At 42.5% G+C, this 25,746-nt stretch overlaps 1 protein-coding gene across 1 annotated transcript; it reads right to left on the reverse strand.

Annotated features, from left to right (window-relative positions):
- Positions 1–6,888: 6,888 nt before the first annotated feature.
- PLCXD2 (phosphatidylinositol specific phospholipase C X domain containing 2) lies at positions 6,889–25,493 on the reverse strand. The gene is made up of 4 exons (XM_054389491.1): positions 25,361–25,493; positions 11,200–11,660; positions 9,830–10,071; positions 6,889–7,051 (listed from the first exon to the last, which is right to left on the reverse strand). Exons 1-4 carry the CDS (start codon positions 25,491–25,493, stop codon positions 6,889–6,891), a joined length of 999 nt encoding a protein of 332 aa, XP_054245466.1.
- Positions 25,494–25,746: the final 253 nt, after the last annotated feature.

The following is a 25,746-nucleotide window of genomic DNA, read 5'->3' on the forward strand; positions in this document are numbered from 1 at the left end:
CACCTTCCAGCTACACGTGCAGTGAGAGCAGCTGGCAGCATACACTATGCTTTCCAGGAGGCAGCATGGAAGAATTGACCTTTTAACAGCTAAAAACCTGCATGCAGGTTTAGCAGCACCTCCTCAAAGCCAAATGCTAAGCACATGCAGTTCCGGAGTGCTCCTGTTTGCACAGCTAATCACAGCTCTGGGGCAGCAGGGGAACTCAGTATAAAGGGTGTGCATGAATTTGTCACAGAACATGCATCTAGTTCTTGCAGTTCTATTATGTGCTTCATAAGAAGGATCTACTTTGTGTATTTATGTGCACATAAAAACGTGCCCTTGTCCAGCATTACTGAAAGGCACACAGACTGAAAACAGCATTTATTAACTCCCTATGGAAGCAATATGATGAAATCATGCTCACTCTTGCATCTGAAATCCCCCCTAGGCTGTATGATTCCTGTCCTAGGGAAACAGTATCTGGAGAAGTAGAAAAAGAAACACTGCTACTGCAAGCTACTTACACATCAGCTTTGTTTTACACGGTGGTAGCTTATGCTACTCACAAACTCATGCTGCACAGATGCATGTTTGCTAAGAAGCAGTGACACAATCCCTGCCTACAGCAATCTCTCAGACTGCTGAAACCTCTGGTTAGTTCTGTGCCTGAGTCACTGTTAGTCAGCCTGGTCTGTAAGCAGTTACCTCAGGTCTGAGACTACAGATGGGGTCAGCAGTGATTAAGCTCTGAACTTCCTTAAAAAAAAAAAAAAAATCTACCAACACAGCACTTTATCAGTTACCAGTGTCTGAAAACACAAGGGAACTGGGGCCATCCATTCCCCTCACCGCCACTACTCCCCTGTTCTCAAGACAGGTAAGCTGAGAGTTAAACTCCTCTTTTTGGGTTACTCATCTCACCAAGTTAACAAGTATTAGCTCAGGCTCTGGGAATCATTATCAATATTTTGTTTCCTGATCAAGTGCTACCATGGAGCTTCACTTGCATTACAGCAGTAGAGGCTACACAAAAATTGCAATTGCCTTTCAAGGTACAACTGGATCCACGCATCAACATGCTTTCATGGCAGTGTGCTCAGGCAGAGGTGCAGCTGTGGTCATGCCAATGCAAGCACATGCAGCTTTCTAACCACTGTGCTACAACTCCCACAGAGATGTCCTCAGCACATCCTGAAAACAAGCATGTTGTCCACACTGACTACCCAGGGAACAAATGCAAGATGTGGCCCCTCAAAATAACCTTCAATGCCACCATTCTGCATCAGAAGTGTAACTGAGCTAAACTAATGTTAATTGACTCACAGTGCAATCATCATGTATCAAAACAATCAGCAGTACAGAACACGCAGAGATGATTAACTCAAGTTGTACTTTTATTTTCAGGATTAAAAAACCCCAAGTGATGTAGGTGCAGAGTAAAGCAGAAAACAAACAGATATCAGCCCTGGTTTATCTGCAGTTCAAATGAGGCATCCTGGTTTCACAGATCTGAACTGCACAGATGAGTAATGCACACACACTGCCACGAGAAAGAAAAGAAACTGCACAATATACATTGAGAACAGGTAACACCTCCTCACCTGGCTCCCTCTGCTATTTATACTATTCCACAGTATAAATAGCACCAAAAAAACCCCAAGCAAACCCACAAAAAAGAACCAAAAAACCCCCAACAAACAACCAAACAACTGTAAAATACATTTGCCATTGCACAAAAAAACCAAAACAAAACACCAAAGAACTGTCAAAATTACTTTTATACCAGATGTAATGACCAATACTTTTTCCAGATGTAATACATTGCAGTTGAATTTAAGTGAGATACAGAAGTTATCGTGGGTCTAAAAAAGGTAAGAGAAGTACTGTTTCCATGAGCAAGACAATAAATAAATATCCAGGAATATGAAGTCATTAGATTCTGTGAACAGTTCTAAAGTTGACAATCCTATTTCTGTCCCTGCAACTAAAAGTTAAAGCTTGTTTACTTGAGAAGACCTGTAAAGAAATAAATATACTTACAAAAGTAAACATTTCTTCAACAAGACGCTAAATAGAGAATAAAGATTCGTTTAACAACCTAAACCAAGCAGCCAACATTGAAAGGTGTGATTTAGTCCACTGCAATACTCTTACACAGTCAGCCCAACATACATGTCCTTAGCATAAAATTTATTTGCTCTTCAGCATATGCTCTGGCTCTTCAACCCACCTGTTGAGTTAAAAAGCGAAGGTGGAATAACAATTTCTCAGACAGAAAAGGCAAAAAATTCTACTCCACTGCCAAAAGAACTCCATCTTGACCAGCTTTGAATTTTCAATGAAGTTTTGGGTGGTTCCTCATGTTAGACAATTATTCTATGTTTACACAGCCACTGAAAACCCACCTGACGTTTTGTTCCAAACAGTGGCCCTATAACCAGAGAATTTGCTTTTTAGGGATGGGTAACAATCTGCACAAGTCTAGATGAAAGTCTCCATAAATCTGCAGGTGGCCTCTGTGTTCAGTATTGTCTGTTCAACCTCAGTCACACATGTTCCATCAGACTCCCACAGGTAACCCAATTTTAAACTGGAAATGGCCATGTCCTCTGTTACCTATACAAGTCCTAAACGCTGGTGTGTTAGATGATACAGCAATGAACTCTAACACCTGAGATAGGTATGCAAAGAAAATATTTCCCAAGGCCAAGCCAGATCAGAATAGATAAGCATTTTGGCATATGCCCTACTTCTGTTTGAGCCAAAAATCAAAAGTGCTTCAAAGCACAGGTGCTTCCTAAATTCCAATATATTAGCCCAATACCAGCCCAGCAGAAAACAGCCTATCAGGCACAGAGACCATTTCTCTGTTGTTCCTTTCCTCTTTAAAGAGCCTCTTCAGCAGAACAGGGCCTTTTTGCAGTTGCATTTCTGTGCTGGAGACTCAGTCTGACATGTCTCACTGACTACAGTACCCCTGAAACTTTGCCAGCACTGTCTCCAGTGGGGTCCTCTCCATCACAAATAAAGCACATGCAGGTTAGTGTCCCTTCAGTTCTTCAGATTAGACAGCAGGAATCTGTCTTTTGTTCTCAACAACAACCAAAAACCCCAAATAAAACCAACAAAAAAAACCCAACTAAACAAAAATGTTAACATTTTAACTCCTAGCTCCAGAGTTTTTAAATATATTAGGCCAGTGGTTCCAAATAAGGAGCCAGATGATTGTCAGTCTGCAAAATCTAGTCATAACCCCTCTTGGTTTTCACCTACAAGCATACAGCAAGATGGTAACAAGTCCTACATGAGTTCCTAACACCCTCCTGTGCATCAGGTATGCCCTTGACTTGCACATGGCAGTGATGTGCAAGTGCCACAAGCACAGGCATATCGCCTGTGTGCTCAGCACCAAGCAACTGTACATTAAGAAAAAAAACCAAACCAAACCAAAACCCCAAAACACATTCTGAAAAGAATGTCTAAATAACCTAGACTTGTAATAAACCACACAAGTAATTACTTGAGAACATGCAACTCAATTAAGTACTTTGCCTCAAGCAGCTACTGGTTTCCTGGCTTTCCCCCTCTCAGCATCTACAGAATGGTCAAGTCCTATGAACAATTCTTCTGGGGTAGTTTTACACCTAAACTGTTTAAAAGTGAACCCTACTGCTTTGGGAAGCTGGAAACAAGACAATCATTGCATTTAACAGATGCAGGTTTGTATTTAAAACCAAGGAACTCCCAACCTTCAGCTCCATTCATGCCAATTTATTTTCTGAAGCTGAGAGGTACATGACCTTGCAAGCTGCTGGTTACTACACACTCTACTCAGCTACAGTCCCCACAGATGCCAGACTCTCATCTGGGTTTCTCAGTAGGAGCTGTGGCCTATGTCACTCACCCATCAGACCTGCTCCCTGAAACCTGACCACACCTCCAGTGTGGCTACTGGATGCAAACTACTGCCCTTCTTCCTTCATTCCCCTTTCCTGCCCAGCTTGCCTTTTTGTTTTCATAAAGCCAGAAAAATAGAGTCTACAGCCCAAAGGCCAAGTCTGATGAGGTCTGTTTTGCAAAGCACAAAGGAACTTGCTTATGTTGTGGTCCCATGCCAGAGAGATGAGGCAGTTACACAGGCAGCTTTGTTATGAGCTATAATGCATGACTGAAGAAGGGCAGTTCATGTTTCTTAGGATAGTTTAGGACTACCTTAGTACCAGTTCTGAACAAAATCTGTGTTGTTTAGAGTATCCACAGGAGATAAATACACTGCCACCGGCAATTGTCTCTGCCAATTGCCCAACTCACTCTTGAGACTGTGGGGTTACTAACAGAGGGGCATAAACCCTTCAAGCACTGCTCTGAAATGACACAAGTCTCTTCAAGTAAGCCAAACATACAGATGTTGTCTCCTCCTTTCCTCACCCCCTCCACTTCATTAAACCTAAAGCTACTTCCCATTTCTTCTGCTGACACCCTTAACATCCAGCATGCCTTTGTTTTATTGCGAGAGGTAAGAGCTAATAGTAAATGTTAACAGAAGCTTCTGAGATTGTACCTAAATACATCTAAGGAAAGCCCCAAGTTACAATCATCACACATCCATTTAAACAGCAGGACTAACTATAACCATTACTCTGCATACAGCATAAATACTGGTTAAGCCCCATAGATCACTTTTGAGGTAGATGTATACAGTACACAATACATTAAGGGTTGAATGCAAACATCACACTCACTTCGCCTTTCTCCCCTTGTCCTACCGTCCTGCAGCACACCTTACAAATGTGCTACTTCTGCCTCATCAGCACTCAAACCAAGTTATTTTGAGTTCTGAACTCTAACAACTGGCAGCTAAAAAGACCACTGAAACCAAACACTTAATACTAATGGAATTTCGGTTGGGGCCATCAGAAAAGTAGCTTAACACAAGATTCAGCTAAGGAAAAATCCAGGTATTTTAAATAAGTTTGCAAACAGAACAGTGCTGTTCAAAACAAGTTCCAACAGTTTCATCCACAAGTTTCATCCACAAGAAAAAGTGAAAACCTTCCGCTCAGTTTTTCAAAGGAAGAATCAAACTAGAAAACTAAGTTTTAATTTCAGACTTCCATGATTTAGCTCCCCACCACTGAAACAAAAGAAAAGGAGAAAGACAGATTAAGAGACAGTGATGAGATAGAGACACCTCCCCCACTTCCCTTAGAAGAAGGATTCAGTTAAAAGAAAAAAGTTCAAGGAACTCTAATGAAAACCATGCAACAAACACTAAAATCAGATTACAGTCTGCTCAGAACTTGGTCAAGGTTCACATAGGTTTGCAGACTTTCAGATAAACTTGTTCTGAGTTTGAGACAAAAGCGCCAAGAGGTTTTGGATGTTTCTGTGTTGTCAGACCATGATGGCAGACACAGGGTATCACAAATCAACCTGGAGACTCACTGTTCTTTGCAGTAAAGTAGCGATGATCCACTCTGTTGTAAACACAGTAGAGATTAATACAAATTCATAATCACTGAATAATTAGTGCACTAACAGTTGCTGGAGGAATGACTGAGCAGCAAAGCATCTGCTTAATCACTCTGTGGGGGGTTTTGTTTGACTTTTTTCTTGTTGTTGTTGTTGTTTTCATACCAAAGATGAATCAGACTATATGACTGCAATCAGACAGCTAGTCAGTTAAGTGCTGATAAGTATCAACACATGACGGTATTGGCTCAAGCACACACGGTCACATTTTGTTGTGAATCAACTCAAAAATGAGTACGACTACAGTAAAGCTGCAGCACTGACGTCTGCCTGTATGTGTGAGACTGGCTTACTTCATCACAAGTGCAGGCTGGGGAAGCCTCTCTCCACAGCTGTGGCCCTTTGACAACAAGCACAGCTTTTAGGTCAGATTTTGGAATTCACTTTCACATTGCAAATCAGGGATTCAGTATTTGGTTCCTGAGCAATCCCTGTCAGCTCCAGTTCTTTGAATACCCAGTAAATTCCCACTTAGAGCACCTCCTTCCAGGGAAAGGCCATCTGGGTGAAGCTCTCCCCACAGAAAACTTGATGGAAAAGAAACAAGTGCTCAGCATGCAGAAGTGAAAAGGTTGCACTGTGGTTTCTCAAACGTCTCACAACCAGAGTCAAGACTCCCGAGTTATAGTCAATATAATTTGAAGACTGAAATATGTGCAAAATGAGTATCAAAAGAAACACACTTAAACACGGTTGTAGTCAAAGTATTAGAGCATTAAAGTAAAATAAAGAGGTCCAGGAGACAGCTTGGAGTCCAAGGAGGCTGAGCATGCCAAGCCTTCACCTCTCAAGCCCAAAGGACAGTTTGGATATTCGACACAGCGTGACAGCTTCCTCCTGCACAGCAGCAGTGTTGTTTCTTGAATCAAGTCAGAGGTAGTGTCTAAAACAGCATGATGGACCCAGCAGGGGCCTCCAGCTGAGCCCAGTTCCACCAGAGGCTGCCAGAGAACAACATCCTGGCAAGCCTGGCCACATTGCTGCCAAGGATTCAGTGGCCATCCCTGGTTGGAGCCCTGGCATTGAAGAACCAGTAGGATGCACATGAAGGGCATGGTGAGGCAAGTCACCAGGGAGACACTGGGTACATCTGCTTCAGAGGCCAGCCTCTCCTTGGCAGGCTTACAGCAGCCAGGCCACAGCAGATGTGTTCATGGCTTCAACAGGTAGCTGTGGACAGGCACACAAAGCAGCATGTTCTGCTCCACTCGGAGCCACACATCCCTGGGAGAAGGGACCCTCCTGTGATGTTTAACCACACTGCCTCTAAAATGCTTTTAAATAAAGAGAGATTACAATAGGTTTCACTTCATAAATAAAACATCTAGTGTAGCTTGAAGATGTCCAAGGAGGAGGAGTGGGACACGTCCATCAGGATGTAGTAGTAGATTCATCCTCTTCTAGAAGAAGGTCATTTAATGCAATGACTGTAGCAGCAAAGTCAACCAGCTCCACAAAGTCTGAGGTAATTATGTTAACACCCATAACACCTGGTTTTTGTGCTTTCACCCAGTTCAAAATCATGGGTAGGTTCCTAGAGAAAGTGGAATAAAAAACAAAAATCACACATTCTGAAAGACTCTTCTTAGACATGCTCTACTTTAAATGTAAACATGCTGTTTTACAAACTTATTGTCTCACATTTGTTATTAGTTCCTTACTGCCACCCAAAATTTAATCAGCCTGATGAGAGACAGGCTTAATGGCCTGTGGTCATTAGCTATTAAATAGAAATGTCAACCACCAACCCAGGCTACCATCCCTATGATATAAATTTGTGAATTCTGAGTTCACTGAGTAGGTTATGCTTTTGCATTTAATGCTGCATTACCATTTCTTCCATTCTAGCTTGGTTTTGCCCAAGAACATGTTGAATTGCAAGCTTAAATTTTGCATCAGACTTCACTACAGTACAAGATGTTCTTGGGGGCAATTCTGCCTTCAGAAGGACAGGAAAGAAGTTGTTTGGGGCAGCACACTGCATTTCTACCAAATCCTTCTCAGCCTTCAGACCCACCCAGAGAACAGGGTCAGAGAACACAAACCCAGAATCAAACTCTCAGCTCTGTAAGGGTCAAGCATCCCACCGTACTTCATTGTAACCAGAGAAAAGGTGAAGCATGTCATGAATGAGTTAAATGTAGTTAGAAATTCAACATTGGGAAGAAGTTTCTGTCCTTTCTTGGATAGAGTGCAAGTCAGGAGTCTTCACAAGCTTTTTTGGTACTCTTCACATGCAAACCCCAGGATTTTCAGTACAGTCAGAGACAAATTACTAAATGTATTAGAATTCTTTAGTGTCATAACATCTATAAAAAATTAAGGTGGTAGTCAAGCTAACAGGATGGGGAAGAAATAAAAAGATCAGAAAACCTGAGGATCTCACAGCCCTCGTTCCAGAAAAAGAGTCTTGTCAAGAACCATGAGAAGAGAGTGGTTCAAGCAAAGACATAATTGCTGTCCCTATCAAGGGATAAAGACCACCTTAGCCAGCCACGTGCAAATGTTGCAAATTTCTCCTCTATCAAGAGTTCAAGAACATTTACATATACTCTGGGAAAAGCTTCCCTAGAAGGTAGAGATCTACACAGCGTTGCAAAGCCAAAGTGACACACACAAATCAGTGAGCATGTGTAAATGTACACAAGCAATCCTGCTTTAGCAAGCAGTGGCATCCACTTTTCATGTTCAGTTTGCTTTCAGACAACTCAGTGGCAATGATGGGGCTGAAGGAAAAGGAGGGAGTGGAGGCAGGCTTCCAGCCAAGGCCTGCACCAAGAGCTACTCGAAACAAAGCTACTTGGTCCATTCCATGAAATTCATGGAGTCATAGAATTGTTTGGGTTGTAACAGAGATAAGATTGAGTCCAGCCATCAACATAAGATCATGGCTGTGTCCCAGAGCAATTCTTTACTAGTTTAAAGAACAGAAATTCAGTATGATTTTTCCTTTAATCATGGGAGAGCAGTGCATTTAATACAGGATAGGCTGATGCCAGTTACATCTGTGTTTTATTAGGCAGCCCCATCAAGCACACTTGTATTTGTGCGACGGTAAACGCCAGTCCCAAAGCCCCAGAGCACCATCTAGTGTCCACTGACCACAGATGTTGGCAAGGAGCAAGTCTGAGAGGAGACCTGAGTTCTCCTGGCTAGCATCACTAGGATTTAATTATACTTTACTAGATTAGTATCTGTAAACAGGAAGGAGACTGAAAACTCCATGACTGATATTTCATCTGGCATCTCCTAACTAACAGCAACTTTTGTGACTGGAAAAAAGCACACCGCTTGCTCTTTCTAAAAAAAGAACTTTTTTTTTAAGTTATATTGACTGGTTTCAGAACACCACCACTGTAATTACTGTAAAGTGACCAGTAATTCTCCCAAAGGGGACATGAATTAGCTCAAGATGTTTATCTCATTTTTTATATTGTTTATCTCACTCATGGGCTGAGTGTTTATCTCACTGCTTTTGACTATTTATTTCACTGCTTAATATCAAGTTCAGTTGCTGATCAATTTAATTTAGACCAGTTGCTACCATCTATACAAGTGCAATTTAGAACTTAATAGCATTACAGCAAGATAAACTTGTTAGTGACTTCAAGACAGGCAACATTAAACAGTGAGTAAGGAGATCTCACCAGGACTGTTAAATTCTAGCACTTTCTATCAAACAGGCTACAAGGTAATAATGCCACAAAACAGTCACATGGATCTTACTTGAGTCATGCTTTAAACGTGAAACTGGCTGGCAATGCAAAACTCTGTTCTAGTGACTTAAGCCATTGGGCAAATTAATTGTGTAACAGTCAATGGTATGAAGAAAGAAAACTGTTATTCTGGTTTTTGGTAAAAAACCTCCCAGATAAAATACTGCCCCATGTCACACATCTTTGGCTACTACTGAAGTTAACGAGACAGATCTGTACAGATGAATGAAAAACTGAGTCCACAAATACATAAATGTTCCTCCATAGAACAAGTTTCCACCCCAAATTCAAGTTCAGCCAATTTAGAATGAATTACTGGTTTGAAACAACAGGTCTGGCCCATGTTTCATGAAATCACATCACTCACACTCAGAAAGAGCTCCACTTATCAGGAAGTTCACATATGTATCTTCTGTTATCTTACCATTTTCAAAAATTCTTTGTTTTTAATAACTGCAATAGCAATGAAGCAAACAGCATGCTTTCCTCAAGTATTATTTCTATGCAAACATTTCACAGTTTCTTGCTTTACTCAGTGGCTCTTTCGATGTACAATGTGGCAGGTAAACAACTGAGAAATTAAGTCAAGTCCTTACCTATGAACGAGCGTGTTCTTCAGCCCACGGACCAGATGTCGTGCAATGGTTTTCACTCGAGGGGTGAGGATTGCTTGGGAAACATGAAAAGTTCCATAGCGACTTCGTTCCTCAAGAGTGGTCTCCAGGAACTGCAACAGTTTGTGGACGTTGGTTGTATTAGCCCATGGTGCTGGCATTTTATTCCCTGGCCACAGGAAGGGGTATTCCTCATACAAAGGGTGGTGGTAGAATATGAGAACCTAACAGAGCAAACAAAAAAAAAAGGAGAAAACCAAATTTACAACTATGTTATTTATCTATCAATATTGTTTGTGCTTATGCAGTACTGTTGCAGTTAGCCCAGCAGTTGAAAAATGGACCACGCTAAAAGCTACTCCTGAGTGTCAGTAAATCTGTCACACTGCTGCCAATAAGGAAGATGGAAATCATTTCTGTTAGTTGTGAGGACAAGATTGCTTAGGCTGCAAGGGTCACCAGTCTAAAATGAAAAGGTTGCCAGGAGTATACTGAAATGTCATTCAAAGCATTCAGTCTGAGAGCATTTCCAAGCACTGCCAGAGAAGATGATCATCTGCACTTAAGGATTTTAGCTGTCATGCCATCTCCTGCATAACTCCATTAAACAGCTGAAGTGTACTGGGCTGACTGGCACAACAGCATTCCACTCGCTCTTCTTGCATGAGTTGCCAAAGCCAGTTTGCTCTCAGCAAACCCCTCTCTACATCTGGTCTGTATTTCATGCTTTCTAAGGGGGTTCTCTACCAGAGGGCAGCATGTAAAGATGCAACACTTTTTATTAACACCCAAACTTACAAATGATTCACTTTGGCCCTCACCACTGACAGCATCACTTCAGAGGAATTCCTCAAAATCTCACCTGTGTTACAGTTTAAAAGTGACATGCAGTCACTGAAGCCCTGTTCTCAGTGTTTGAGTGGTTAGCACAGAAGAGGCTTAATTAATTCTGCCACTGTAGATGTGGAAGGCTGCAAAGGAGACATGGAATTCTGTAGACGCCTTAGTCATGTTAAATTTCATGTGTTTCACACCGGCCACAATGACAGCTGATTCAATCCTCACCACCACAAGCACAACACACTCTTTCAGAAAAGAAACCCATTTGTAAGGAGCACAAGGCCCTAAAGATGCTACCATGTAGTTAAGGAACATGACTGGGAGGAGGACACAGCCTAGCTACACCATGGATGGAGGGGCTACACAGCTGCAAATGGAGGAAAACACACATGCTGCATAAAGGAGGTGGGCTTTATACCTGCTGTCAGCATCCCTGGGCCAGTATCACTGAGTAGTAACCACTCCCAAACCATTTAAACCTTAACCTTCTGGGTTACACATCCTTTCCTCACCTGGTGTTTCTTCTCCCACATATACTGCAATGTGACATATTCAACACATTCAACAGAACAAAGCTTGGATCCAAAAACTGAGCGGATTCTGTTGATCAAGAAGAAGTGATGGCTGTCATCCATGGCATAGAAGTGATTGAAATCCAAGAAGATGACTTCCTTAGGGTGCTGCTCAAGAAAGGCATTAATCTCCTTCAGCCCATCTGACACTTTGATGCCAAACAAGCCATGTATGAAGTAAATCTCTTGTCCCATTTCCCCAGGTCTGGAAGATACACGAAGATCAAAGTAGCGGATCCCACCTTCCAACTGCTCTTTGAAAGTCAGATTTTGAGTCACTGACCATTTCTTCATGATCTTTTTAACCAAAGAAATCTTGGCCAAACGTTTGATGGCTGTGGCTTGGTCTGGTCCCACAGGAGATTTCTCATCAACCCAGTAGCTGAATGAATCATGTGACCCTAGAAACAAAATCCAAGAATATTTTAGAATGCTGATTGACCCAAAACACACATATCCATGTGCTCTGTGAACTGAAAAACATCCTACATGCACGGCAGGGCTGCAGAAGAGTTATGCTTTCAGACTATCCTTTGCAGTTCAATTCTTCCTAACTACACAAACGCTAACTTAAGGGTCTGTTTGAACTCTTCTTGTGTGACCTCCCAAGTTCAACACACTCGGAAAGTCATGACCATAAACTAAATATAAATCATAAAGGAAATTTCCTTCTTACCTTACCTTACTTTATGTACAAACTACAAATTTACCTCCAAATCTTTCCCAGAGCTTGGCACGTGGCTGATTTGCGATAAGACTCCAGATTCATTGATACAATTAGCTACAACTACCTGAGGGGAAGTTGTAGCCAGGTGGGGGTTGGTCTCTTCTCCCAGGCAACCAGCAGCAGAACAAGAGGACACAGTCTCAAGTTGTGCTAGGGGAGGTATAGGCTGGATATTAGGAGGAAGTTCTTCACAGAGAGGGTGATTGCCCTCTCTGTTGGAATGGGCTGCCCAGGGAGGTGGTGGAGTTGCCATCACTGGAGATGTTCAAGAGAAGACTGGATGAGGCACTTAGTGCCATGGTCTAGTTGATTGGTTAGGGCTGGGTGATTGGTTGGACTGGATGATCTTGGAGGTCTCTTCCAACCTGGTTGATTCTATTCTATTCTAACTACAATCTGAAGATTTATTTTCATTCTACTTGGTAAATCTAATTGTGACCTCATACATGAAAGTTCTTGAAACAGTTATCATCCACATGATGGACAGAGGGATCTGTATTTGCACAGGCCTTACCAGCACATCTTACTTTAGCCCCACGGTGGTAATGAAATGATTGGTAGCTTGGACAATGGGCAACAACTGGCTGAACTGAGGTGAAACAATCGAGTACACCACCAATTACTGTGCTGTTCAATACCAAGTTCACATTAATGCTGTTCAACACCAAGTTCATATTCAAGTTCATGAATGTGTCTTTGACCACAGATACAGTGAATATAAAATTGACCCAAAAATGACCAACAACCAACCAGTCATCAGATCCTGCCATAATAACGCATGTCCAACAAAGCTCCTGTAACACAATCTGTGCATCGGCAGAGAAACTGGACAAAAGTTGTGCTTATGAGACAAAAAGCAACAAACCCTGTCAACTGAAAATTCAGTAGCAGTTGGAATCAAAACTGAGAAGTAACAGAGGTCCTTCAAAAGAATAGCTTTAGAGTCAACACAAGACCCCTAGCTGATCCAAGTCAGTAACAAAACAAAGAGTACCAGGGCAGTGTACCAGAGTCTGCTCTGTAGCTGGGCAGCATAAAGCAGAGGGGGACAGAAGCTGATGCAGCACAGACTGAGGCTGACCAGGGATTTCTAATCATTTGGACCAGGCAGTGGCATTCTGGTCAAGAAGTGCAAATGCTCAAGGCATGATTTCCCTGTGAAGCCCCAGCAAGGAAGCACACTACAGGAACTCTAACAGCCCTGCTTGCCTTTTCCACCCCCCTCGCCCCCCTTCAGTACAGCAGATTAGCATGTCTCCATTGAGCTAAATCCCACCTGCTTTGCTCAAGTAAAGAAAAATGTACCTTCACCTCCAGCCACCACAAGCAGCTCCTTTCCAGCTGCCCTGTGGGGGTACAATGACCCTGCACCATGATGCCAACATCTGCATGTTCCCTTCCTGCATGCCCCAAGGGTCATACTTTTCTAGAATTTCCTCCTCTCAGACAGCAACTCTCTGAAAAAAAAAAAAAAACAAACAAACAAACTAGTTTTTCAGCCTCCTTCACCCAAACCTCATCTGTGTACCAGTGCTCCCTTAAAGACCAATGCTTTTCCTGTGATGCAGCATCACAGCTATAAACAAGATTATGATCTCAATTGGATTATCTAGTCAAGATTTAGATGGAAGAACAGACTGTGCAGAAACCAAACTTCAGTTCAGTGACCTTAAATGCACTCTTTCTCCATGAAATTTCAGCTAGCTCAACAGTGCTGAAGAGGAGCCTTGAGGTTTAGCTTCCAGGCTTTACAAATGAATACAAAAACTAATTCTGATAAACTCTCCATGAATCCTTCACAACTTTTGCTAAGTGTGACTGTTTATTCAATCTTCTAGAAACAAGTGACAAGTAACAACAAAGCTGTTTTTTAAAAGATGTCAGCTTGAGAACCTATTTAGCACCTGTCACAGTAAACTGCATCACAAAGTAGCTGTCAGTTTCGGAGTGACACCTAGATATTTTTTCCCACCTCCAAATGTGTAACCCCAAACAAAACACAGAATGAAACATCTAGTGAAGACATTGCAGAAGAAACCACATAAGACTTTATAAGCTGCAGTTCAGAGACATTTGAGTTTCATATCCCTCCTCATACAAGAGAATGAGCCTCTCAAGCTTCTATATTTAGAAAGGAGACTTCAGTTGGGTTTAAGTTTCCAATTCTATTCATTTTAATTTCTTCCTCTATTTAGGTCATCGCAGAAAACTGTTTAATAAGCTACAATATGACCATAAAATAAGTATTTTATTTTCTTTCTATGTAAGACTGTGCAGAAGCCTCTGAAGAGCTATTTACATAAGTCATTTGCATCCTTATGCTCCTACAGTCACTGATGAATCTGGCTTACATAGGAGTGACAATTTTATCTGGCACCAAATATATCGCTGTCAACTCAGAGTTGTCTAAGCAAATCTGATTCAAGAAGCAGCTTGTATTCCTAAGTGACACTTTGCAGCTACAAAAGCCTTTCCTTTGCAGACTGCCATATACAAGGCACATTTAAGATAGAAGAGCAAATTCCTCCTTGCACTATCACAAACTAAATTCTATTTACAGCTCTAAAAATCAACAAGAAAGAAAACAACCCACAAGCACACTGCAATGTTTTCCACACATGCTTTAAGAACTGCACTCCTTAAAAGGGCAGCTGATTATCTGGAAAACTGAACTATGTGACATGCATCTATAGTTAGAGAAGATCCTCAAGACTCCTGCCCTGTGGCTCTGCTTGAAGTCCTAGGACACTGAATTTCTAATTTACAATGAAGTCAACATTTATATTTAGGTACAGCCAAGCAGAACATGAACTGGAGCACCTAAAAAACAAGATCTCCTCTTCACAGCTGGTAGAAGACCACATCTTAAGAACAACATGGAAGCATCAACTGTGAGGCTGGAAAGACACAGTAGAAGTTCAACCAGATTTTCAGTGGTCATTTACTGAAGGCCAGTCACCAGCTATGAGAAACATCCAGGCCAAACTTGGACCCAGAACATTTTTACTACAGTACGAGGAAAAGGCAAACAAAAAACCTGAAGCAAGAAGCACTAGATGCTTGTTGGGCTGAGGGGTAAGAGCTAGGTGAAGATCCATGGCATCCACCAGGCTCTAATTTAAGATCACTGTGTTATGCTACCAGCCCAGCCACTGGCTTTCTGATTGAACTCAGATGGTAAGCTGTGATGGCTAGCTACATGCTAAGCTGATCACATCAAAGTAATCCTCTGAACTCCATGGGTGGCCTAGTCATCCTGCAGCCATGGCGGGAGCCAGGCTCGCTGCTGCTAACAGCAGGAGTTCTTCTGAGAAAAGCCCCAACCCAAGCCTATATACTTTGAAAGGCAAAGACCAGAGCCCACACCAGAAGTACAGCACAGCTCAGCCCCATTTTTGTTGGCAGCTCAGTTTTAAGACCTGTTAACCGCAGTCTCTGTTCTTGTCCAATGCAAGTGTGGGCAAAGATACTCAGATGCTGTCACTCTGTACGGTTAACCACAATGGGGCTGGCAGCTCCTGAACAGAGCATCACAGAACCCTCATAGCAATACAGAGATCTTTTCCATGTATAAGAAATTCCTTACAGTCAGGGTTCCCCCCCATCCAAATGGTGAGCATCTCTCTAAAGTTCTCAAGAAAGTTAAAAAAGCTCAAAAAGCGTCATCAGCCAAACATTTTAGATGATCTTAAAAATGAGAAACACCCTGTACTGACTCAAAATATTCCATTCTTGTTCATTGTTAACAAAACAATTAATAAACCCAAGTATTTGCAGCTTCTACCTTACAGACTGAGAAATCAAAGCCACAGAGAAGTCAAGAACCTTATTCTTCACTGTCCTTTAGGCGACCAGAGCAGAAACCAGGTCTGAGCTGCCTCAAGGGCTTGTTCTTGCATGTGTAACAGGCACTGTACATGAGAATGGAGAAACATTCAGATTGCAAACCCTACTGGGCTTCACTAGTGACAAGGCATCAGCCTAATGCTCAGCCTTTCCAAAACAAGAGAAGATGACTTGCCACTTGCTTCACACAGATCAAATACGCACAGCATGAAGCAGCAAGCATCAAATTTAAGCATGAAAGTCTGCACGAAGAAAAAGAAAAAAGAAATTAGGAGACTGCTAATCAACTCTTACAGAACTGCTCTGTTTTGGTTTCATTTCTTTCATCTGACAGACTGGAAGCTTCAATGAAAGCAGCCACATCCTATCATACACCCAGGCACTCAAGCATCAAAGGCTATGATATGGTTACAATAGCATTAAAGAGGTATCTCCCAGACACTAGATTGTTAAAATGATGGATAGTCCTCTTAACTTTATCTCAGCAAGTGCAACTGGGGATTAATTTTTATTAATATGTTTAAGCTCCTTTTTATTCTCCTTACACTATTAATTGTATGTTAAACAGATCACTTCTCAATTCAATTTGCATGTTAAATAGATTCTATTTCACCATTCAGAATTACTTCTTTGTTGAAGTCTTTACACTAATTGTTAGAAAGCAGCCTTTTATTTTCACATCTGCAGCAAAGTAACTTTCTAGTGTGCCTGTCATGCTACTTAGTGAAGTTAATCCATATTGTAGCTAAAGCAAACGACACTAATCAGAGTGCTATTAAGTCTTGAATTTCAACAGTTACTAGCCACATCACTCTGCATTATCTTTTATTTTCAGATCAGTACTTTCTCCCTATGCAGCTGCAGCTCAGGGAGAGGAGTCAGCATCATCTCACCCATCCCAGTGTTGTTTTAAAAGCTGGTGGATTTACTTTCAAGGGTGTTTATCTTAGAGGGATGTCTGTATAGCACACAAGAGAGATCTTCCAACAGAACATCCTTGTCCACTGCCAATTACTTGAAAACAAGAAAAGAACTCCTGGCTTTTCAGACACCAGCATATCTATGGTTACACCATGCCTTCCTGGTTGCAAGGCTGTGGACTAGCCAGAAGCAACAGTTAAAGTCACTTTCTGCAAAAGTCTAACCAGTAAACAAGAACAAAAGCAGAAAGGCAGGGAAGTGCAGGATGTTTAAAAACAAATTCATCTGGTTTGAGCCTCACATTAATGGAATATTAACAGGATGAAAAAAAAAAAAGGCAATAAAACCTCTTCTGTTGTGTTAAACACTTGCAAGGTGGTCAATGCACTGTATTAACCCACTGGGAACACTAGAGAGTCATTTCTATGCAAGAATCACCCTAGCTGTGGTGACAACTAACGTCAGAGCAAGCTTTGCCCACCACACGAAGTGCATTCCCCATGCATTACAAAACACTGCACATGACAGCACAGCAAGTACCACACAAAATATTTAGAAACACGGGATGCAAGTGGCCAGCAAGTTCAGGCTGTCCCACAAATGTTCTTCTCAACCAAATGTCCTGTGTGTGCCAGAAATGAGGGGGGAAAAAAAAAAGAGAATTAAGAAAGTCTCTCTTGAAGGCCAAAAGTCCTCAGGATTCAGATCATTAACAATCCAGACTTTCTAATCGAAAGATTAATATCTTAAAAGCTCTTCATTAATGAACAGCAAATCAAAATCAAACAGTTCATACTAACTTACCTAGCAAAAGGAGGAGCAGCAGGAATAACAACCATACTGCTGGTAATCAATTATCTAAAACTACTGAGATGGTTGTTTGTATTTTAATAGAATCCTTAAAGAATCCTTTAGGCACTTTTAATGCAGTCTCATTAAGGAGGAGAAAGCCTAGCACAGACCAATCCTCTTAGGAAAAGTTCCTCTCCTTATCAAAGAATTACTCTGATTTCTCCCCACTGTGCATTTGGGGATGGGAGGTAGAAGAGGAGGGGATAAAACAAATACAAATGAAAATGGAAGAAGGGACTACTTAAATGGTCTCAGAGACAGTATCACATGGCAACTTGCTCTTCTTCCCACACAGAAGAAACCCACTGCTTAGAGTTATTGCCATTAGGAGTGTTTTTTTTCGTTGGTTGGTCGGTCGGGGGCTTTTGGCCGGTCGGTTGGTCGGTCGGGGGCTTTTGGGCGGCTTGTTGGTCGGTCGGTCGGTCGGGGGCTTTTGGCCGGTCGGTTGGTCGGGGGCGGTCGGCTTGTTGGTCGGTCGGTCGGGGGCTTTTGGCCGGTCGGTTGGTCGGGGGCTTTTGGCCGGTCGGTTGGTCGGGGGCGGTCGGCTTGTTGGTCGGTCGGTCGGGGGCTGTTGGCCGGTCGGTTGGTCGGTCGGTCGGGGGCGGTCGGCTTGTTGGGCGGTCGGTCGGGGCTTTTGGTCGGTCGATCGGGGGCGGTCGGCTGGTTGGTCGGTCGGTCGGGGGCTTTTGGGCGGGCGGTTGGTCGGTCGGGGGCTTTTGGTCGGGCGGTTGGTCGGTCGGGGGCGGTCGGCTTGTCGGGCGCGGTCGGCTTGCTGGTCGGTTGGTTGGGGGCTTTTTGTTATCTATCAACCACCTTCTATTTATGAACAACCTCAGCCAACCGCACTGGTAAAGCAGAAAGGGGCAGCACTTCCCTGCCATTTCACAGCCTCAGTGAATCCACCTGCCCTGAAAACACCAATCAGTTGAGAGTCTTTTACTCCTCTTTTGTGACTGCTCAGAAACGTGTAGACTGAGGGCTCATTCTCATCTGAGAAGACTCTGGGAAAACATTTCCTTGTTTTCATCACAGTCTTTTTCCATCTTTTTACATGTTTTTTGGAAGGGCAGGCAAATGGTAATGTTGACACCAGAAGGAAGGAGCGCAACAACTATTTCTACCAACCTTATAATTTCTCTGTTTGAAGCAAAACTTTAGCATGTTCTACACTAGTGAAGTCATTCTATAGGACATACAGATTTTAGTTTTTAAAAAAGGAAGAAACATTTTCTTGATGACAAAACGAAGCTGTTCCTATGCTGTCTCAAGAAAACTTCATAGCATTTCCAGAACAAGCCAGTCTGGGCTAAGCAGTTGACAGTGGTCCTTTTAAAAAAAACAGGAGAAACCCTAAGATCTGAGACTGGCTTTTGAGTACAATTCCTGCATAAAACCAGTACAGTTATTTCTCTGTCTGTCACACCAGTTCCTCAGAGGTATGTACAAATGGAATAGGGTGCAGATAGTTTAATAGCCCTTCTCTAACAAGAGCTGAGATTTGCAGCTACAATAAAGGAGACACCCAAGGTAATAAAATGACTTGTCCTTTCAGGAGCAGTTCATCCTGAAAGCTCTGCATTTACAAATCATACCAAATGCCATCATATGCACACAGATGTTTTCATTTAATGGTTACTACCTCATTGAGCCTTAACCCAACAGATGGGCAGTTTAGCTGATTCAACAATCCTTTTAATTAGGACTCCAAAGGAGTTCTGTCTGTTTGGAAGGACGATGCAGGCTCAAGCCCATTACCACTTCTCTGCCCAGAAGCCAACCCACACTGCATACTACCCCACAAACAAACAAGGAAACAGCAAGTTCAGCAGCTTGCCTCAAGGTCATGCAGGCAAAGAGAAAAAAAAAAAAATCTAGTAAGATCCTAGTGGCTAGCTCTTCATTGGACTGGGCTGCTTCCTAAGAGCCATTTCAGTTCTGCTTAACCAGCTGAAAGGCAAAGCAGCACATAGGGCTTCACATGACAGTCATAGTGCCAGAACAGAGCTGGATGGAGGTGGTGGGTGGAGAGGATGAGCAGGAGATATCCAGGGCCCCACCAGCTCCAGGTGCTCCCCCTGTGCCTGACATGAGCACAGCAAGAAGCCTCCAGCCATGCTATGGCATCAGGCAGTCAGCCACAGCAGCTCCTCACCCCAGGAAACACCTCTCCATGCTCTGCATCCCCCCTGCAGGGTTAACTGCAGTCTTGGCTGGTAGGACTGCTCCTCAGGAAGAAGCCTACTAGCTGTAAAGGCTAATCAGTTAATTTAGATCAAAACCATTAGACTTCTGCCTAAGGTTTCTGGGGTGACCTAGGCAAAGGGCACAATTAGTAGCATGCTTATGAGAGTTTTGGCCACAGTCATACTGATACTACCATGAACAAACTATGGAAAGTTATTCAATTAACAGTTGGTTACAAAGCTAATTAAAAGACTGCATATGTCATAGGGAGAAGCTGAACAGCTTGACTAGTGCTGTAGTTTGGAGCACAAGACAAAGATTGACTATTTTAGAAGGCCACAAACACATCTCTGCCCAAAGATGAGCAAACAATAAAATTAAAGACATTTCAACAGCTATTTCAACTCTCCAGTATGGTCTTATTTTAACTATGCTCATGCCAATATGACTATCTCTTCTAAAAGGAACAGTAAAGGCTTCTGGAACTGTAAAACTCACCTTTTTCATCAGCTCTAGCTACTTATCATTTAGCATCCCACAGGCAACTCTCTACCAACCATCCAACCTGAGGTAGGCAGGAATGGCTTCACATTCCCAACGCTCTGAATTAGAGATGATAAAAATTAAAAAAAAAATCTTACGCTCTAGGACAAAAACACTGGAGTAAGCTTTTTTAATACCACATATCAAAGTACTGAAGTAAAACATTGGACTTCCTTGAAATTTTCTATTTTTCAGCTCTCTCCTCCAGTGACTCCCATCTAACTGAACTTAGGTCCCCAACTGAGATGAGTTTTTATTAACAGCAGATGTTTTGCCAAAGCTACATGAAACAAACCACCCATGTTTTCTAACAGCCAATCTGTTCCTTCCTGCCTACATCTTCAGGACGATGACACACCAGGTTAACCTTCACATTTCTTGAAGGCACCCATATGCTCCAGCACCCACAAACCTGGGGTTTGCCCAATCCCACAAACAGCTGCCTTGAAGATTTTCTGGTAGGAACTACTTCTTAAAAAAAAAAAAACAAAACAAAACACAAAAACCACAAAAGTAACTTTCTAAACCATCACCAAAAAGTTTCTCACCAGGGTAGCTTCCTGAATGCACTCCTTCATACTTGTGGGACTTACAGAAGCAGAAGAGGAAAAGCAGGGGACAGAAGACACATTTCATTAGCTTACTTACGAATGTTATTATTATTGATTACCTTACTTAGATAATTAAAGGTGTTCCTTTGAGAAGCAGCAGATCCCTATCAAAATAATTATAAATTTCCTCTAGAAGGAAAGAAAAATCAGTACTGGGGAAAAAACTCACAGCTAACAATACTGACCAGAACAGGGGACCAATCTAGGGAAGCAGTTTGATAAAAAAATTGCAAGTATTACCTGCTTACTATATCATGGCTCTTAATTATTCCAAGATGGAATAACCTAGGCAGGGTTAAGTAAATGCATTATTACCAACACCCAAAGGTAAACAGAACTGCCTACTGTTCTGCTCCATCACATTCATCCAGGACCTTGGAGGCTGGAACTACAATACACTCAAGAAGCAAACACTGATAGCTGGCAGTGAACATCTGCTGGATTGCTTTACTGCCTCAAAACAACAGCCACAAACTTAATATGATCTCAGCAAGTGGATCTTGAGAAAGAAAAAAAGTTTTTCGCTGACCTAACACAAGTACTCATTCAAATGCTGGATGAAGCTGGAAAGTGGTGCTGTATCTTCAGCAGCAGACCTCAGACTCTAGCACCTAATCAATTATGATACCGAAAAAATTACATATAAAGGCAAGTAGTTAAAATGAAGCAACATAAATTGGACTTGCCATGGTGCTACACATTATCAGTACGCAACTACAAGCAAGAAACAGGTTAGGCCCTTCATAAAGTTTTTGAAATAGCTGATTTACTTGAAAAGCAGATCAGTGAGAGCACTGCAACTTTTTCTGTGTTCTGTTTCTCAGAGGGGAAATATGAAAACTGACAGATGCAGATTAAGAGATGACTAAGGAAAGCAGTAAGTGTCAACAATTGTACATGTTTTCCTAAAATTGTTTAAAGTAAATCAGCTTGAGATTAAACAAGTACTACACCATACAATATCCTGCCAAGGATCACAATCACAATGCTTAAGAGTTCATTTTTAATCCTACATTCAAAGAGGATTAGTTGGGAGTTTAACTACAAGAAAATCTCCTAGAGTTTCACACAAGGTCATCACTTGAAGGTGGTTAATTTTGTTTACCATACTGCTTGGATGTAAACTGATGACCTTTTAGTTACTTGGTATTTAACAATTTCTCATTGCAAGAGATTCCTTCTCTCATGGCATCACACAGGAAACCTTATCTCTTCCTTGGATGATACTACACTGGTTTAGCATTTTATCTGGAGATTCAGTATAGAGAACAGAAAAACCTAAACAGAAAAATTCAAAGCTTGGGTGCAGTCAGTTTCAAAGTCTCTCTCCATTTTGGGCAGAGTTAAATCAACATGTTAACAACAAACTGCTATGCTTCATCAAATACCCAGTTTAACCACCACTTGGTACCAGTTGTTCTGACTCTGTTGGCCCTCAGGTATCATGTTTCACACCACTTTTAATCAGGGAATCATAGCATGATACAGGTTAAAAAGGACCTTCAGAGATCTAGAATGATATAGGTCAAAAAGGACCTTCAGCTCTCACAGATATGATTTTTAAAAGCAGTGAAAACAAGCAGCTCCAAAAGCAGAACAGTTTGCAACAAATAAAGCAGAACTTTACACTGACATACGTAGCTTTACACAAGTGAGTTATTAAGACTTCACCACTTACAAGATCATACAATAAATCTAAACATTTAATTTCCTAGGTATACTATCAGTTCTTTCACTTGAAATAACCTTATTATACTCTTTTTTCTTGAGAAAACAAAGAAGAGAGCAAACTATTTTTCAAATGCTGTATTTTGCCAAAGTGCAACAAGGTTAAAAAACGCACACAAACAAACCAAAGGTAAAAGAACAACCACACAACCAAAACAAGGTTAAAAAAAACCAAAAAAAAAAATCCAAAACAAACCAACCAACCCCCCAAAAAACACACACAACCAAACCAAAGGTAAACAAAACCAACACAAACCCACAATAAAACTAAAGAGTATAATTTATGGTTCTGAATGTTAACCTTAGTTAAACTTAAAAAATGTTTTCAGGTTTCAATTCCTAGAGTTACATCTCTGCTTCTACACACAGAGTGACTGTTAGGAGGGGAAAACAAAATTAAAAAAATCCAACCCCCTGAACCAGTCGAGTCCATCGCTCCAGGGGATAAAATAAATACATCAGGAGGTGGACAGAAGCAAGCCACACCTGTTATACATACACACAAAAATACTCTCCTTTGAGCTGGAGTCTACTTTTCATCTCTCTTTGGAAGACAGCATTGGCCTTCATAGCAATTCAGCATCTGTAAACAGATGCCTCAACTGCAACCTCTTTTGTGCAATTCCTTCCATTCCAACACTGTTGGTTACACCACTTGGGCTCCCAAAAATGTTGCTTTGTCAAGCACCACAACAAAAAGGGCATTTGGACCAAAATATAAAACCAAACAATGCCCCAAGCATCTATCCAAAAAGACTTTGCAACCTGCTGGCAGACTGCATCAGGTACACACAGGTAAGTGATAGGAAGATATGCCAGCTTTGACCACAAATAAACACACACTGCAAGCACTTTCAAAGAAGCACTATTCATTATAAAAATGGCATAGCATTACTGAACAAGAATTTATTTCTTTGGTTTCTCTGCTACAGTACTGATCACATGATGCTTGTAAGCTATGGACAGGGGCAATCTCCCCAAACAATCTACATCATAACACTCTGCAAAGTTTCAAAGCCCTGAAGTTGCTGCAGCAACATGAAGTTTATTTCTCTTCATGAAGACAGAGACAGATTTCTTTGCCAAAAGTTTCAAAATTTGCAGCCGCTTGTATTTCATACGAACAGAGAATTTCCTTTCTGTCCCCCTTCCCTGTTCAAATGAACACAAAACGTTTCTGCTACTGTCAAGATAGGAAAGGGTGCTAGTTTTGATTAAAACTTGGCATTTCAGTTGTTGTACATCAGATAACACAACAGTGAGTGATGTGGTGTCCCACAAGAGCTGCACAGCCCTCCCCACATGCATCAAAAGTCCTTTGGTTATTCTCTACTGGCACAGAAAAGGAAGTTACTCTGGTTCTTAAGAAAGTGTCTCCACATGGCCTCTGTACAATGCACACCCAAAGAGATCTGGCAAGCTAAGGCACTACCATGAAAATTAAGCCTGTATCACTAATGACTACCAGCCTAACATCAGCTATCAGCATAAGCTATCCTTAAAACCTTCTTCAAGCAATCCTTGAGAAATTTTTGCCATTTCCAGAAGAGAAGTCATCCTGTTTCTAAGTAAGTTTAGGTCATCTGTTGTCTTCCTTGTTCACCAGTTTATCTATCAGTAAATCCTAAGCGATAACAATTTCACCAATTTCTTCAACTAGCTCCTCTGCAAGACCTAGGAGTTCTTTTAAGTTTAGCTTAGAAGGGGGGAATTTTCTAATTAAAATATTTTAGCATCCTCAATGCAACATTATACACCAGGACATTTCACACCTGGCCTGTACTCTTTTTCCTTCTGATAAAACATAGGTGAACTCCAGTCGTTAAGGTGTCGATGCAAACAGAACCACAGAATGTCATATTGGAAGGGATCCCATGGATCATCTGGTCCAACCTTTCTAGGTCATAGAAGAGTTGAAATGAGATGGCCCAGCACCCTGTCAAGCTGAGTCTTAAATCTGCCCAGTGTAGGAGAATCCACTGCTTCCCTTGGGAGATGATTTCAATGTCTAACTGTTCTCATGGGGAAACATTTTCTTCCGGAGTCCAAACAGAATCTCCAAAGTAATAACTTGTCCCCATTACTCTATGTCTTTTCCATGTGACTCTTTGTAAAAAGAGAGTCACCATCCTCGTGGTAGCCACCCTTTTTGTACTGGTCCACGACAATAACGTCGTCTCCCCTAAACCTTCTCTTCTCAAGGCTGAGCAAACCCAGTTCTCTCAGCCGTTTCTCATACGGCATATGCTTAGCAACCTGAGATACCTTAAAGAAGCGCTCCGGAGGTCACAGCTCCCTATTCCAAAGCCAGTGCGGAGAGGCAGGTGAACTAGTCAGGGGTTCCCGACTGCCTTTACCGAAACTGTAGTACCCGCTCGTCGCCCACTGCTCTCACTGACTCCTCTATGCACAGACCGGCGCTCGGACAACCCTACGGGCTCCGGCTGCTATTCCATAAGCAAACACCCAACCCCCGGTTCCCAAGCGTGGGCAGCACCTCACGGCGAAAACGACGGTGACAGCACCGGACACGGCAGGGCCCGCCCACCACCTGACAGCGATGCACTAAGGAGGACGTGCCGCCACCAAAAGCAGACTCTCCGCAATGCCAGGCCCTGCCACCCCAGGGACACCGACACCAACAGCACCGGCAGCACCTCCACACCCCCTGCCCTCCCTGCCGACCTACCCGGGATGGCCAAGTTGGAGAGCGGGTAAGAGCGCAGCGCCGCCGGTAGTAAACCCATCCAGTCTGCATTGCTCTCTGCCATGGTCCCCGTGGCCCGCCGCCGGCCGCCCTCCCTCCTCCCCGGCAGCCCCATCCCCAGCCCGGGGAGCCAAGCTGGACCGGGCCGGACCAGCGTTGCCGCAGCCGGCAGACTCTGGGCCAGCCACAGGGGCCGGCCCGCCCCTCCCCTTATGTAACAGGTGCGGCCCTGTCGGGAGCGGTGACGTTACCGCAGCACGGTGCCCAGCCATTGGCTGTCTGCTGTTCGCCGCTTCCACAGCCAAGCCAATGACGTCGCCGCGCACGGTTTCTCCTCTGCTTGTCCCACCCCAGCCGTAGACGCTCGC

This window comes from Indicator indicator, chromosome 1, assembly GCF_027791375.1.
Source record: "Indicator indicator isolate 239-I01 chromosome 1, UM_Iind_1.1, whole genome shotgun sequence".
Lineage (NCBI taxonomy): Eukaryota > Metazoa > Chordata > Aves > Piciformes > Indicatoridae > Indicator > Indicator indicator.

What these genes read in the sequence shown, in the direction of transcription:
- PLCXD2 (XM_054389491.1), bottom strand. Translation starts at nt 25,493, where the DNA reads ATGGGGCTGCCGGGGAGGAGGGAGGGCGGCCGGCGGCGGGCCACGGGG. An exon ending in TGTGGGAGAAGAAACACCAG is followed by an intron (nt 10,072 to 11,199) that starts GTGAGGAAAGGA and finishes TTGCTCTGTTAG; the next exon opens with GTTCTCATATTCTACCACCA. An exon ending in AAGAACACGCTCGTTCATAG is followed by an intron (nt 7,052 to 9,829) that starts GTAAGGACTTGA and finishes CACTTTCTCTAG; the next exon opens with GAACCTACCCATGATTTTGA.